This window comes from Carassius carassius, chromosome 37 (assembly GCF_963082965.1).
Source record: "Carassius carassius chromosome 37, fCarCar2.1, whole genome shotgun sequence".
NCBI lineage: Eukaryota > Metazoa > Chordata > Actinopteri > Cypriniformes > Cyprinidae > Carassius > Carassius carassius.
In genome coordinates, this window is record NC_081791.1 from 6,901,204 (window position 1) to 6,916,715 (window position 15,512).

At 36.7% G+C, this 15,512-nt stretch overlaps 2 protein-coding genes across 2 annotated transcripts; both read right to left on the bottom strand.

Annotated features, from left to right (window-relative positions):
- Positions 1-795: 795 nt before the first annotated feature.
- Positions 796-8,383, bottom strand: tmem106c (transmembrane protein 106C). Its single transcript, XM_059527269.1, has 9 exons — positions 8,339-8,383; positions 5,012-5,252; positions 4,434-4,497; positions 3,141-3,300; positions 2,864-3,004; positions 1,983-2,032; positions 1,849-1,902; positions 1,079-1,548; positions 796-1,035 (listed from the first exon to the last, which is right to left on the bottom strand). Exons 1-8 carry the CDS (start codon positions 8,378-8,380, stop codon positions 1,392-1,394), a joined length of 909 nt encoding a protein of 302 aa, XP_059383252.1. The 5' UTR covers positions 8,381-8,383; the 3' UTR covers positions 796-1,035; positions 1,079-1,391.
- A 3,103-nt stretch (positions 8,384-11,486) lies between these two features.
- LOC132117664 (PTB domain-containing engulfment adapter protein 1-like) lies at positions 11,487-15,462 on the bottom strand. Its single transcript, XM_059526983.1, has 9 exons — positions 15,228-15,462; positions 14,928-14,998; positions 14,764-14,835; positions 14,557-14,652; positions 14,329-14,466; positions 12,753-12,857; positions 12,474-12,533; positions 12,077-12,149; positions 11,487-11,885 (listed from the first exon to the last, which is right to left on the bottom strand). The coding sequence occupies exons 2-9, from the start codon at positions 14,970-14,972 to the stop codon at positions 11,836-11,838; spliced, it is 639 nt and encodes a 212-aa protein (XP_059382966.1). The 5' UTR covers positions 14,973-14,998; positions 15,228-15,462; the 3' UTR covers positions 11,487-11,835.
- Positions 15,463-15,512: the final 50 nt, after the last annotated feature.

Sequence of the window (15,512 nt, forward strand, 5' to 3'; positions counted from 1 at the left end):
CGCGAACCAGATATCACAAACTGCTTTGTTTTGAACTCTCTCTCACAACAGACACGGAAGAGAAGACAATGCTGAATAAAGTCATAGTTTTTGCTATTTTTGGACCAAAATGTATTTTCGATGCTTCAAAAATCTTTCAAAATCTAAAATATCTTAAACTGTGTTCCGAAGATGAATGGAAGTCTCACGGGTTTGGAACGACATGAGGGTTATTAATGACATCATTTTGCTATTTGGGTGAACTATCCCTTTAAGTACAGTAATCAACTAAAATTACTCAAGTATTTTACACCTTTGCTGAAGTGAAACTGATGGTTTATATTCAAAATGTTGAATATGGCATGTGGTAATTGTAAAAACGGTGGCTATTAATTAAAAAACACAAACCTATTGACAAAAGAAAAGTTTATTTATCTTTGCAAACTCTTTAAGCATTTTTATTACCATCTTATTTTTCTCAGTTCATACAGTCAAAAACACAATCAAATATCAAGGCACGAAAAGGAGATTAAAAATAAAAATAGCAATAAATTATCCAAAATGTGCAACTTCACACAGAAACAAAAGCCCTTCTTAAACACCTACAAAAAAAGAAGAAAAAAAGGTACAAAAGCTGTCATTCCGGTGGTATTTGTATTTTTTTTCTCTCAAAAAGTACACCTTTGCACCTCTTTTACGTCAACATGCATGTTGGTACATTAGCACCAAACATGTACACATTAGTCCCTATATTAGTACCTTTTGAAAGGGTACCAACCCAAGAATAGCTTTTGTTCCTTTTTTTTCCCCAGAGTCTAAACCAGTAAGCTGATTCTCATGGTCAAAAACAATGTTTGAGTGAGAACAAAACATCCTGCTATTGTACATCTGATGTCCTCAGTCCCAGTTTTCGTGGCATCACAGAAGCAAACTACTGTTTTGTAACCGTTCCCTCATTCTCAGTACCACACTGCAGTCTGAACAGTTTTCACTTCACAACAAATCAAACCCTGTGAGAACATACACACATGCATGTCACTTGATCTGACTCTTGGTCTTTGGACTGACGGATGGATTTGAGTTGACTCAGTGCAGAGACATTTGCATAAGACTTAATCAAGAATGAACAAAATATTTCACAGAACAGCTTCATACATAAAAGGTGCACCTCATCATTGACAACCCATGAATGAGGCCACCTTTTTTATCAATCACTGCAGAATTCTATAACACCCTTATTAGACTATAGATTAACATTACAGCTTAAGACTTTGTTTTTCAATTAGTAGTTATCACACCATCATTATCTGCAATGATGCTCTGGTCAATGAGTTTAGCTTCAGTGCAGCACAAAATTTGGAGTCAAACTGATGAAATGCCACGGGAAATCAGAGCGTCCGCCGGCCGATGCTTCACCGGAGCGGTTTCCCATCCGGAGGGAGGTGAGGTTTAGACCACACCAGTCCTGAGGGCTGGTGGATGGTGGAGTTAGCGCCACAGTCGATGTAGCGGTAAGCTTCCAGCGTGTTCTGCGCCGCCCGCACCATGTAGGAGGTTTTCACAGAGGTCCTGGGGTGTGTAAGAGAAGCGGTCAGAACTTAGAATAACACTCGGAGGCAAAACTGTTCTTAAGGACCACATTTAGTGTTGCTCGACAACATTTCCACTGGTAAAATCCATGCAATCTGGAGTTGTGCTTTTTACAATTTGTTTGTGTTCAAGCTGATCACACAAATACGTGGCATGGACCTTTTCTCTCCTGTGAACTTTGGTTATGGGACTGTACCTTTATGCTTTAGTACACCTCTAACTTTCAAATGTAGAACAAGAGCAGAAAAGGATGTGAAAACATAGTGATGACAAACTTACTGGAGAAACACCACAATGTTGTGGACCTTGATGCTTGCCATGGTGCAAAAGGCACTGAGAAAACAGTGAAAATATTTCAAAAACAGAAGAACAGATACATAGACTCATCCAGAGAGAACTGATTTGAGACTCACTAAACGTAAGAGAGACTTCCTCCAATCTCCATACTGACGGTGAAGTTGACCTGCATTAAAAAGCAACAGCACAACTATTATCCAGTGTTTAACAATCAGTGTCAGTGTCTTTTCTCCCACTTAACGATTGTCTATAGTGCTCAAAGGTCTGGGCTCAGTAAGATTTTTTCTTTTTCTTGAAAGTGAGAAATTCTCAGCAAAGACATATTAAACCGATCAGAAGTGACAGTACAGATATTTCTAATGTTACAAAAGATGTCTTTTCCAAATAAATGTTGTCCTTTTGAAATGTAACGCTGGGATTTGCTCATCCACAAGCCACCCAAGATGTAGATGAGTTTGTTTCTTCATCAGATTTGGAGAAATGTAGCATTGTATCACTTGTTCATCAAATGGATGCACTGCAGTGAATGGGTGCCGTCAGAATGAGAGTCCAAAACAGCTGAAAAAAAAAAACCTCACAATAATCCACACAATCCAGTCCATCAGTTCATGTCTTGTGAAGAAAAAGGATGTTAACTGATGGACTGGAGTGGTGTGGATTGCTTGTGAATTATTGTGATGTATTTATCAGCAGTTTGGACTCTCATTCTGACGGCACCCATTCACTGCATCATTGATGATGCTACATTTCTCCAAATCTGTTCTGATGAAGAATCAAACACATCTTTGAATAGCATGAGGCTGAGAACATTTTTAGCTTCTTTTTTTTTTGCGGTGACTATTATGAAAACATGTAATTTGATTATATTCTTTATAATAATATAATAACATATGCCTGTTTTACTGTATTTTTTGCTCAAATGAATGCAGCCTTGGTGAGCAGAAGGAGACTTCTTTCAGAAATCTGTCTGAAGAGCAGAAAGCATGGCTCATCACACCTGTCTCTGGCTGAGAGGCTGGATGTGGATGATGTTGTCTAGCTGTCGAGATCCGATGACCGTCTTCATGTAGAGCACCTGGCAGCTCACACTGTCCACCAACACCGTGAAGAAATTAGAGTTGGTGAAGTTCAGAGAGCTCTGTTCAAAGCACAACACAACAGAACTGAATTCAGTACAGTTCAACGCCCGCATTTTATGAACAGGGGCAGTTTTGATTTTAATTAGATTTTTTCTGATTTTTATTATTAATTAAAAGACATATAACAGAAATCACCGTCATGTTGATGATCACTTTGCTGTTGTTGCGATCAAAGTGCACGGTCACAGAGCGAATGCCATCATCAACAACCAGCACAGGACGTGGAAACAGGAAGAACGCCACCAAAGAAGACGCCAGCAGACACAAAATCACTGACAGCACCACATACAACTTCCTGCAAAGACAAGAACTGCACAATCAAGAACTTATTTCTGTCTGTTAAGACATGTTTTAAGGAAACGGTTCACTCGAAAATGAAAGTTCGGTCAACATTTGCTCACCCTCCAGTTGTTCCAAACCTGTGTGAGTTTCTTCCCTCTGCTGAACACACACAATTATTTTGAATAATGTGGGTAACCAATAGGGCTGTGCAAACAATCGAAGGCGATTTTCATGTGTATCTAGTCAGTAAAGCTGCTCCTAGTATATCTCCAGCACGTGCGTTCAGATCAGGATTGCCAGGTTTTCAAAACAAAACCTGTCCAATTGCTTCTCAAAACTAGCCCAATCACGTTTCGTTCCGGGCGATAAAATACACATTTTTTGGCGGGAAAATTAGCATTTTAGGGGCTAAACATCACGTTATTTGTATTGGGGTCGCTTCGACCCGAAGACATGAAAAACAACCACAGACTTGGCAACACTGGTTGGACTTTACTACACAGATCCATAGTTCACTGACAATCGACACAAAATCGATATCAAAATCGCAGGCGATTTTTTGTCGATTTTGAAAGCATTTTTGTGTAGCTTATCCCTGAACTACGCCTCTGTGTAGTAAATGCTGCTCCACCTGACAGTGTTGCCAAGTCTGTGGTTGTTTTTCATGTCCGCTGGTTAAAGCGATCCCCAATCCCAATAATGTGATATTTAGCCCCTAAAATTGTAAAATTGTAAAAACCCCGGGACACAATTTTTATTGGGGAACCCCCTGGAAACGCGATTGGGCTAGTTTTGGATTAGTTTTGAGAAGCATCTGGGCAGGATTTGTTGTGAAAACCTGGCAACCCTGATCTGAACGCACGTGCTGGAGATATACAGCTATTTACAGGAGCGTCTTTGCTGATGAGATGCGCATGAAAATCACATTCGATTTTTTGCACAGCCCTAGTAACAAAACACTTCCAGGTCCCCAATGCCTTCAATAATATTTTATTTCCATACTATGGAAGTCAAGTCTTTGGTTTGAAAATATCTTCTTTTGTTTTCAACAGAAACTCAGATTCAGGTTTGGAACAACATGATTACAAACATCGGAAATGAACAAGGCTGTTTCCAACAGAAAACGGTGTGTGTGTGATAACTCACGTTCTCCTCGGCTGTAACCTTTGATCGCTGTAGGGGATCAGAGCAACTAACTCATTCATCTGCCCTGAGAGACAGAGGAAAAGAAACTGATTCAATGAGAAGTTCAGAGCAAAGTGCACGAGTTCATCTCTACCACCTCATGACCTCAATCAATAGCACAGATTATACAGGGACTGGCTGCTTTACACAACACCTTATAATGGATGTGATCATTGGGTAAGATTGCTTCAGAACTATAATGCAAGGTAAAGACTTTAATATTTGGATGTCAGCTCACTGAAGCAAGGAACCTAGTTCCTCAGAAATGAGAATTCATCAAGGATTACCAATGACATTAATGAGAATTACAACGTAAATATAATCACAATAAATTGTGCAGATGCATTACAATAATGCTCATCTGTCACGATGTAAAAGTGTTTTCTAATATTGAGTGATTATAATAAAAGTAATTCTAATATTGGGATCACTGACTTTTTGCATAAAACTTTCGTCTGGTTTTCAAGTTCGAGGCATGTTTTCACCAGACCCTTTCTTTCATTACACTCAAATGTGAGCTGTGTGTTTGACGTCCGCACCTGAAGGGATGCGTCCGGACCCCTGGCAGGTTGGACAGGTGATGCTGTCTTGGCCCGTGAACTCCACATAGGGGAACTGGGCGATGTCCTCCTGTCTGTCCAGACCGTCCAGAGAGTCATCCCCCCCCATCAGAGAGCCCTTGTGACCGGCCCTGCTGTGACGGGACAGGAGCGAGCGGCCGGCCCGGCACACAGAAGCACCCATGAGAAGCACAGACCAGCTCCAGCGGGATACCAGCGACTACACACAGGTGATCAGGAGTCAGTGAGAGCATGGGGAGGAAATACTGACATGCAACAGAATGACATCATTCCACTACAAAATAAAGGTGTCCTCGTTACAGTGTAATTATACAGTTCAGGACGGAGTAATATTATTTAACTACATGCACTTACTGTATGTTTAGGGTTTGGCTTTGGGTTACTTGCATGTAATTATGCAAAATGTATTGTTATTATAATAGTAAGAAGATGTAACATATGTAACAAGGACACCTTTAAATAAAGTGTTACCCAGAATAAACTGTAATCAGTTACTGAGAAAAAAAATTGTAATTGAATTACATTTGCTTCTGAAATTGTTAATGATTACAAAAGGGGTTACATCTGAATTTTTCCACATACATACAGATTTAATTGATTTCTTTCCTAAAATGCACTGACTGCTCTACAATATGAGACACACCAATGTTTCAAGAGTTTAGGACACATGATTATTCGATAGCTGTTTTATATATGCTTTATTTTTGAAGAATAACTGTTTTTCTTGTGTATCATTTCACAGCTCTGCAAATATTTGATTTCAGAAACCGTATCAAAGCTATTAACCATTTCTTGTGATTTAACCTCAGAACGATCTCAAAGTAAGAAGAGCTGCTAAAGTCTGATTTTGTGCTTTAAAATGCACTTATAATAATCTTGATTCAAGCGATGAAGGGTTTTGAAAGTCTGACTTTAATCATGTTGAGGAAGTTACTGCTGGAAGGTTAACCCTTCCTGCTTTATATATTAAAAAACATTATAAATGTATAAAAGTCATCAAAAAGTAGCCAAATGTATTCAGTGACGCTACTTTAATAATTAATTGAAATAGTTGCATTACTTATAAAATTTTTAAATTGGGTAGCGTTACCTTGTGTGATCTGTAACTTATTACACTTCCAAAGTAACTTCACAAAACTGAGCACAAGTAACATTAATACAAAAGAGGTCCGATTACATTACATTAAAAGAGTAACGTTATTCTAGATATTACATTTCTGACTAAATTACATTGTTCATCACGTCATTCAGTAAAAGACTAACTTACAATGTAAACCAACCAGCTTTCTCTCTCTCTCTCTCTCTCTTTCTCTCTCTCTATATATATATATATAATGAATAACATGTCTGTTTGAGCTCAGTCTATTATCTGTTCAGCTGACTGTAGCATCTTTATTCAGCTATAACGTCACACTCACGTCAAACTCACTGCACTCATTCGGAAACTTTAGTTTCAATCAGTTTGCGCTTGGTTACGTATATTCCGCTAACTTGTGAGTTCGCGGTCGAGCTCGTGCGCCTGATAGAGCATCTCTTACCTTTAATCTGTGCACACACACACACACACACACAGAGAGAGAGAGAGAGATGTCAGCGCTGCTCGGTGTGACTGCTCTCGGTGCTCTCGGAGGGTCGTGTGTTGTGATGGGTCGTTCGCGAATGAGCCGACTCTAAGAGCCGACTCTTGTAGGTGAACGACGGGAGCTGGCTCGCATATCTGAAGAGCCGACTCTATTAAAAAATATATATATATAGCCTATAGAAATTAAATCATTATGTAATAATGAAATAATGGATGCATTTTATTTTATTTAAAATAATTGACTAATTCAAAGAACAAAAAAAAAATTATATTTCGACTGTCTGATCAGCCTCACATTCTGTTCCTGTCAATCATACACGAGGTGTCAACCAATTATACGGCATGAGGGAGGGGCCGAGCCATCACACACACACACACACACACACACACACACAGTGTCAAACTCGGAGGAGAGGAAAAACACAACAGCTTTTGAAAACAAAACAAAAGCAGGAAAATGAGTCGGAAGCACAGCCGCATTTGGAATCATTTTAATGATCATCAGCCCCTCGAAAGTAAGGCAGCTTGCATTTCTGAATGCAAATCTCTCATAAAATAAAAACATGATCAGCATTGTGTGTGTGTGTTCATGCTAGTTATACAAAACATAACTAGTGAGATAGTTCATGCTGACTATATAACATGCCAAAAAAGAGGGACCAGTTTAATCCTTTCAGTTATTTATTTTTCTTTAATAAGGGTTTTTATTAAGTTGTTCAGATTCAGATTTTATTTGTTTTGTAATGTTGTTGTTTCTATACATTCAAAAGTTTTAATTTAAATGCAAATGTTTAATAGTATTATTTTTCACAACAAATCAGTGAATTTTTTAAGAAATTGTGAGATATTGTGAGTATGATTTCATTTAATAATTTAATTAGAATTGTTTTCACACCTATCATAGTCTAAACATTATTGTTTTTTAAAGAGCCGTTTGTGAGCCAAAAGAGCCGGCTCTTTTCAGTGAGCTGAGTCAAACGAGCCGGCTCACGAAAAAGAGCCGAAATGCCCATCACTAGTTGTTTGTGTGTGTTTCTCTCTGTCTCTGTCTGGAGTTAGTGTCAGTACATCGACTCTCTACTGCCATCTGCCGCCGAGGAGATCACCTGCGTGCGGGATCATAATCACACCACCAGCGTGCCACAATCGGGAAATAAGTTCGGCTACTTATTAAACAAACAATAAAGGGTAGTAGCGTCGCTAACAGAAATGAAGGTCTTTTCTAGTTTTGGCTGTTTTCAAAGTCTTTCTTCTTCTTCTTCTTCTTCTTCTTCTTCTTCTTCTTGATGTAATGGCGGCTTGCGAACCAACTTCGGAGGTGCATACCGCCACTACTGTGATGGAGAGTGGAAAGAATGTACAAACCCTCCTATTTCCTATTATATAAGCCAATAGTCCTAATAAATCTCATGACTGCATGCATTTGTTTGACTGAATGTGGACTTTCATTTAATAAGCTGGTTATAGGACATTCATTGTATCCTACTGCTTGTAATTCTTCCTAAAGAATTCTCCTTTAATTCTGTTTCATATGTCTTGCATGTCTTCATAACATGCTCTTCAGTTAAACAAAACATCACATAGACCCGTGTCATGTTTCTCTATAATGTGTAAAGTGTGATTTAGATTTGAATGTCCTGTTCGTAAATGTGTGAAAATAACTTAAGTTGTGAATTATTTTGCTTTTCTTTCTGTTTTTGAACCTTGTAATAGTGTCGACCTGTAGCTATATGTTCCTGTTGCATGCTTCTGAAATCAAATGTTTTCCTTCTGATCTACTGAGTGCAATGTTTATATTTGCTTTTTTCATTTTAATTGATTCTTTGGTGATTTTGCTGCTTCCTCGTTACCTTAATCCCCACATGTGCTGGTACCCACATGAACTGAAATATCCTCATCTGTCGTAACCTAATCAAGATCAGTTAATATGGCGGTTCTATTTGTTTCCAATGATTGTAAACTCAAAAGGACTGCCACTGAATCAGAACATATTATTAGTTTATCAGGTCTAACTTCACACACCCACTCCAGTGCCATTAAATATCATCTCAGCTGTATAAACTGATGCACCCTCAGTTATCAGCCTTCCTCTCCCCAAACTCTGGGACACAGAATGCAGCACCTGCGCTTCCAGTAGCTATCTGTACTCTTTCACCTATCTGTATATATTTGAACAAATGAGTAACATGCACTTTTTATGTACTCGTGTGTGTGTTTATATATATATATATATATATATATATATATATATATATATATATATATATATATATATATATATATATATATATATATATATATATATATATATATGTAATTAAACCCAGCAGTCCTGCTTTGTGAAGCTTTGAAACCTTTGTGAATCATTTGTTTCGAACAAATGCCAAAGTCACGTGATTCCGGTAAACGAGGCTTCGTACGTCACAACTGTTTTGAAATGTTTTAAAATGTCTGTAGTTCGCAAATAATAATAATAATAATAATAACAACAACAATAAATCAACCATTAAACTCATGTGTATGCTTTACCTGATCTTGGATCAGTTTGTAGACACTTTTTAATACGTCATTTTGATAATTAAAAGTAAGCAGTAGCCTAGTTAAAAGTCTCTTATTGTTTAAACAATAAAACAAACAAAACAAGCTCTGCAAATTAACAAAAAAGATCACATAACAGACACGTCATTTTAACTGGTATTTGATTATTTTTAATTGCATTTAATATAGTATATTTTCAATGCAACATGTTTTGTGGAGTTTTTGATAGGCGTCCCAGAGACGTGTTTCGAATCATTCCAAAAAATGTTCATGCAGCTTTTCAGTATAACGATGTTATTACTGATGAAGCAGTGTAACTAACACTAATAGTGAGGTCATGTTTCAGGAATTTCGGTTTCATTGTTTGTATATCTCTGGTGGACAAAGCAAGCCCGTTCCAAATGTAAAATAATAATAATAATAATAATAATAATAATAATAATAATAATAATAATAATAATAATAATAATAATAATAATAATAATAATTCCCGCCATCTACTGATGCAATCAGAAACTTGAATCCCCTTTTGGACCTATCAGGATTTATTTTTTCTTTTTAATAATTTCTCTTATCAACTGGTATGAATCATCTTTTTGTTTGAACCGTTTGGAGCTGTTTCCCCATAAATGACTCGTTTATTCAGCTGAATCGGTTGAGCGATTCTAAAACTCTTAAAGGATTAGTTCACTTTAAAATGAAAATTAGACCTTCTTTCAGACGAATCCAATCGGAGTTATCAATAAAGACCCTGATGCTCCTGAGCTTTATAATGGTAGTGATTTGCAACCAACAGTTAAAAGCTCAAAAATGTGCCTCCATCCATCATAAAAGTGCTCCACAAGGCTCCGGGGGTTAATAAAGGCCTTCTGTAGCAAAGCGATGAGCTTGTGTAAGAAAAATATTCATATTTAACACATTATAGTAAAATTCTAGCTTCCGGCCAATCTTGTCACATCGGAAGTAGCATAGTGCGTTTTTGCGTAGCTTAAATATCAGCAGTACGTCTTATAAGTTGCGCTTTAGACTTAAGTCAAATATGTAAGTTTGTTTTGACGGAAGCTAGTTATTTTCCTTTATAAAGTTTTGAACATGAATATTTTTCTTAAAGGCAGGGTAGATAAAAAAAATGTATAAAAAACCTTTTTTCCAAATTTTTTTAAACTTTATTTATATATCAATACATAATTAAAATGTAAGTACTCTGAAAAAGAAAGTATAAAAATCCAGTGACTGTAGACCTCTCACGACTGTTTTAAAGACAGCTCATTATTTCCATTCACTCCACCCCCTCCCTTCTGGGCTCCTATAGATTATTTATCGTCTCTACTACGGCTCGCTAAGTAATGTTATGTTAGCTATATTACGCAGCTACGTGTGCTAATGACACATGCTTCATGAAAAAAATATGTATGATCAAAATACAAAAAGAAAGATTTAACTGTCCAGCAGAAATAAAGCCATCAAGGAGTCACTTTTCAGCCCCTTGAGTTCCCTCAGTTCTCGCCATCGCTGGAAAGCCACGCCGATTTTAACTCGCATTTTATTTCTTTGTTTATCCAAAGACTTTTTGTTCATTGCCTTTTCTTGTACTGTTACTGTCTTCCTTGTTTTGCCTGGTTTGCCTTCACTAACTGCATAGGCCGGTACTGTGAATTTTGCTTGCTGTTTCTCTGCCATTGTTTTGGTATTCCTAGGATCCGTGCCTGTTGAATTCCTCAAATCAAGCGTGCACGCGCAAGTGGGCGGGTCATGTGTGGCAAAAGGGTGGTTGCCATGGTTGCGAGAGAGTGACAGTCGCCTAAGCCAATCCTATGTTTCGTCCCGAAATGGAAATAATGAGCTGTGTTTAATACAGATTAAACGGTCTAGAGTCACTCGATTTTTATACTCTTTTTATCAGAGTACTCACATTTTAATTATGCATTGATATATATAGAAAGTTTAAACAAATTTGGAAGAAAGTTGTTTATACATGTATTACCTACCCTGCCTTTAAACAAACTCATCACTTAGCTTCAGAAGGCCATTATTAGCCCCCAGGAGCCGTGTGGGGCACTTTTTATGATGGATGGATGCACTTTTTTTGAGCTTATAACTGATGGTTGCAATTCACTGCCATTATAAAGCTTTCACCTCACCTATTATTGTATATTTTTCTGGAAAAAAAATGCATTATATACAAAATACAAATGTTAAGTTAAGTTCCATTTAATCTAATGTTAAGATGTTAGCTAAACGTTTTTTTGTCATTCCCACATTAAAAAAGTTGCTACTTCATTTTTAATGTACAATTTGACTCTGTAGCCCACCTCAGTATTGACGATTTTAATGGTTTTGCAATATAATTACAGCAAACTACATCTATTGCATTAATATGATTATGTGAGGTTACACAGCCTTCTGTAAACCAATGCTAGCGGTCAGCAGGATAAAAAAAAGTCATGTGACTGAGTTAGAAACAACTGCCTTGTACCATACCATACATGTTTGTTTACAGATCTTTCAGATTCTTAAATATCACCTTTTATAATAATAATGTATATTTTTTGATGTTCTTAGGAATATTGCTCCGTGTTCATCGCATCTGCTGGAGATGTTGGTGGTATTTTAGGAGTCAGTATCGTTTCTTGAATGTTTATCTGACTTCATATGTTTCCTCTTAGAAGTTATTGTGCAAAGGAGTCTTGTCATCTTCAGAAAAGAATCTCACTGGAAAAAAAAGAGAGAAAAACATGGTGGGATTCCTCTCACATGAAAAACATTCCATTCATTCAGAGTAATTAAAAATGAATGCATTCTGCTGTTAAGGTACAAACCATTACAAACAGTGTGAACTGAAAGTCCTCACAAGGATATGTGCATATATACGGCTGATGATGTGTGCTGTGTACTGTACATACCCTGTCCTGATCGAGATGAAATTTGATCAAGATCAGACTCATTTTCATAAATTTTCTGGTTTCCACCAGCGTTCTGCAAGATAGATATCTGGGTTTACAGACAACACCAGTGCTGCTTGTTATCAACAGTACTGTATCCTCAATATTAAAGATTCATGTGTACACAAAATGCTTTCTTAAACCCTGTCTTATCCCTTTCTTATCTAGATAAGAAAGTCTCTTAAAGAAAGAGAATAAAAAAGACTAAGAAAAAGTGTCTTCAGAATATACACCAGTGCTCTGCAGAAGAAAGGACGTCATGCAGGTTCAGAAGTAAATGATTTTGATTGTTGACTGAATTATCAATACACTTTTTTTGAGGTATTGCTGTAGGCTAATAGCCTGACACATAACCCACTTCTCCATTGGCTTGCAGTCTCCTCTTCAGCTCGGCGTTCTCTCGCTCCAGTACTTTATTCTGAACAGCAGAGAGAGATATGAGATGATTTAGGCATTTCATCAGACACTCTTCAATCAAAGCAACACACAACCTAAAAAAGACAACCTTTCTGTTAGTACGATTGGACAAAGCCTCACAAATGTCAGATTTTTCTTACGATTTTTAAAAAAATTAATTTTTAGGTTGGTTTTAACTCATATTAAACTGAATGAACTGTTGTGTATGATGATGCATTACCTTGTGTCTCAGGGCCTCCACCACCAGGTCACGATCGCCTTGCAGACTCTCATCCTGCTTATAAGCCCGAAAGGTGTCACCAATGATAGACACCAGCAGATGGGACTGACATGAAGAAAAACAACTAGAAATGTAAGGTGAGATTTTACATTGCAGCAATGTTTATGTAAGGTTTATTGAAGATGGTGTGGCACGCTGTCTGCTGCACTCTTTCTCATTTTTACATTTGATGATTTTATGCCTGATTTTGATCGCATTCCATAGGTTTTTATTTTTTACTGCTCCTCTACCATTTAAATGCTTTATGTATTTTTATTGTCTGTTTTCTTTTATCTTTTGTAAAGCATTGTGACGATGTAAGTTTATGAGAGATTTTCTAACTTTATTAACAAAAGCAATTGAACAATTCATACTAAAATTTACTAATGAATTTTATAAAACATATATGTAGTGCAAATACTGTAAGGCTGATATCAAAACAATGATTAAATGGATGTGAATTAGCTTTTCTTTCAGGGATCTGAATTAATTGCAGGAAACTGTGGAGAAGAAGACGACTTTTTAAACTAGAGACAGGAATTTTTTTGGGGTGGGGGGTGGGGGGGGGGGTGTGTAACATTTTTTAATGTGCTTTAAAAATATTTTATCATGCTGACCAAGTCTGCATTTATTTGATTAAAAATACAGTAATTCAGTAATATTGTGAAATATTATTACAATTAATAAGAAATTGTTTTTCTGTTATAATATATTGTAAAATGTCATTTATTTCTTTGTCGCAGCACTGAGTTTTCAGCATCGTTACTCAAGTCTTCAGTGTCACATGATTCTTCAGAAATTAGTCTAATATACTGATTTACTGCTCAAGAAACTTTTTGGATTATTAACAATATTGAAAACAGCTGTACTGCTTCATATTTTTTGTGGAAACTTTGATGAATAGAAAATAAAATAAAAAAATGTTGAAATAGAAGTTCTGTCATTGAATGCATCCTTGCTAAATTATACATTATTTATTTAATTTATTTTAATAAAAAAAAAAAAAAAAAAAATATATATATATATATATATATATATATATTTTTTTTTACAATTTTACTGACCCCAATCTTTTTAAAAGTAGTATAGGAACACAAATGGGAGAATATAGTGGCTTGTAATAGGGAAAAATAAGACTAGTCTGCTTTGTTTCAAACAATAAAGCATGCACTAGCAACACCAGGGTCATGGTGTTCAATATAAAATGTGCACCTTGAATACAATACAGGTTAAAAAAATAAAAAAAGTGAGTTACTTTAGATTTTTTCATGGTTTGAGTTCAAAACAGCACTTTATGTTTCTTTTATTAAACTGAGAGATTTACAGTCTGTCCCTGTTTGAGGAGATGGAGCTGTACTTGTGTGTCTATTGCCTACATAGAAAATAGCTGTAAATGTTGTCATTCCTGTACAATATATACCACCTCTTTAATGTGTAATTAATATAGGGCTTCGCAATTTTGAATGTAAATGGAAAATAGTGAACTAAAGGCTTCATGCATATCAAATGTGATGCATCTAGGATTTCCAGAACTCACAAACTTCTTGCTCTGGAAGATGTAGCAGTGGTACATGTCCGCCGCTGGGTGTTTGGCCACAAAGCCGAGTATTTTGGGCAGAGTCGGATGCACTGCGCAGAAAGAAACCGAGGGCAGAGAGCAGGAGTACAGCATGAACTGAGAAAATGAGAGGGAGACAGTGAATGAGGGTTATTCTCCATCGTACACGTGTGTGTCACTGTCTGAGTACATAGTCCTCAGTCACACCTTTGTTTTATGCTCTAGAATGTCAATAGCAGTTCTGGTCACAAACAGATGCACTTTAGTTTTCTTCATTTTCTCATCCATTTCTGTTTCTGGATCCTAAAAGGGAAGGAAAGCGACAATAATAATGGGACACAGGACACAGGATCAAGTTATATGATATCTCTATCTCTAATGAATACAGTACAGTGACATTTATGGGTTTATCACCTTTAGGGCTTGTACTGCATCTGTCAGAATCTGCATCCCACCTGGACGGACCACCTGGATACGACCCAAAAACTACACCCAACCCCATACGCGGGTGAGTTACAGCAGTTATTTACTAAATGACACTACATTGTTGGCAGTTGGAGCATTTAATTGATACTCACTTTAACTGAGAAGTATATTTCGCTATCGTCATCTATGTCACTCATTTTCACAACTCTCTCGTCTCTAGCGTCTGTGTTTAAAAATGACAAAATACACAGAGTAGTGAACAAGGCCAGATGACATATTTCAAATAGTTTAATAAAGCAGTGACACACACCAGTGGACTCAAATATTTGGACTTTTCTGGTACACTTTAAAATGTTTTAACATTGCATCAGACAACAACAACTTTTCTCAGAACTAACTTCCCTTTTATCAGTTTATAACACAAATCAGAAAGAAATTGTTAATGCACTTACGTTCGGATGAGAACTTCGTAGGCTGAGGTGATGTTCTCTTCCGCGGTCTTTCAGGGTTAAAGTCGTATGATGTTAATGGTTAACTGTAAAACGTCATTTCTTTATGGCACATTAGACCTGATAACAAGTCAGCTTTAGCCATCTATTCATTGTAATGTCATTTCTGCCTTTGAACATGTTATGTAGCCTGACAGACAAGTTAAAGAAACACTTGCACTAATTATTGTTACAGTTTAATATTTGAAATCTATGCTATAACCAGTTGTTTATGTACAAGTGAGGTTA

Excerpts from the sequence above, each read along its gene's own strand:
- tmem106c (XM_059527269.1), bottom strand. The coding sequence starts at position 8,380 with ATGCAACAGGAACATATAGCTACAGGTCGACACTATTACAAG. Across the intron at positions 3,005-3,140 it reads AAGTGATCATCAACATGACG|AGCTCTCTGAACTTCACCAA; the intron begins GTGATTTCTGTT and ends TGCTTTGAACAG. Across the intron at positions 1,903-1,982 it reads GGAAGTCTCTCTTACGTTTA|TGCCTTTTGCACCATGGCAA; the intron begins GTGAGTCTCAAA and ends CTGTTTTCTCAG.
- LOC132117664 (XM_059526983.1), bottom strand. The coding sequence starts at position 14,972 with ATGAGTGACATAGATGACGATAGCGAAATATACTTCTCAGTTAAA. Across the intron at positions 14,836-14,927 it reads AAATATACTTCTCAGTTAAA|TTTTTGGGTCGTATCCAGGT; the intron begins GTGAGTATCAAT and ends GGTTGGGTGTAG. Across the intron at positions 12,534-12,752 it reads TGGAGGCCCTGAGACACAAG|AATAAAGTACTGGAGCGAGA; the intron begins GTAATGCATCAT and ends TCTGCTGTTCAG.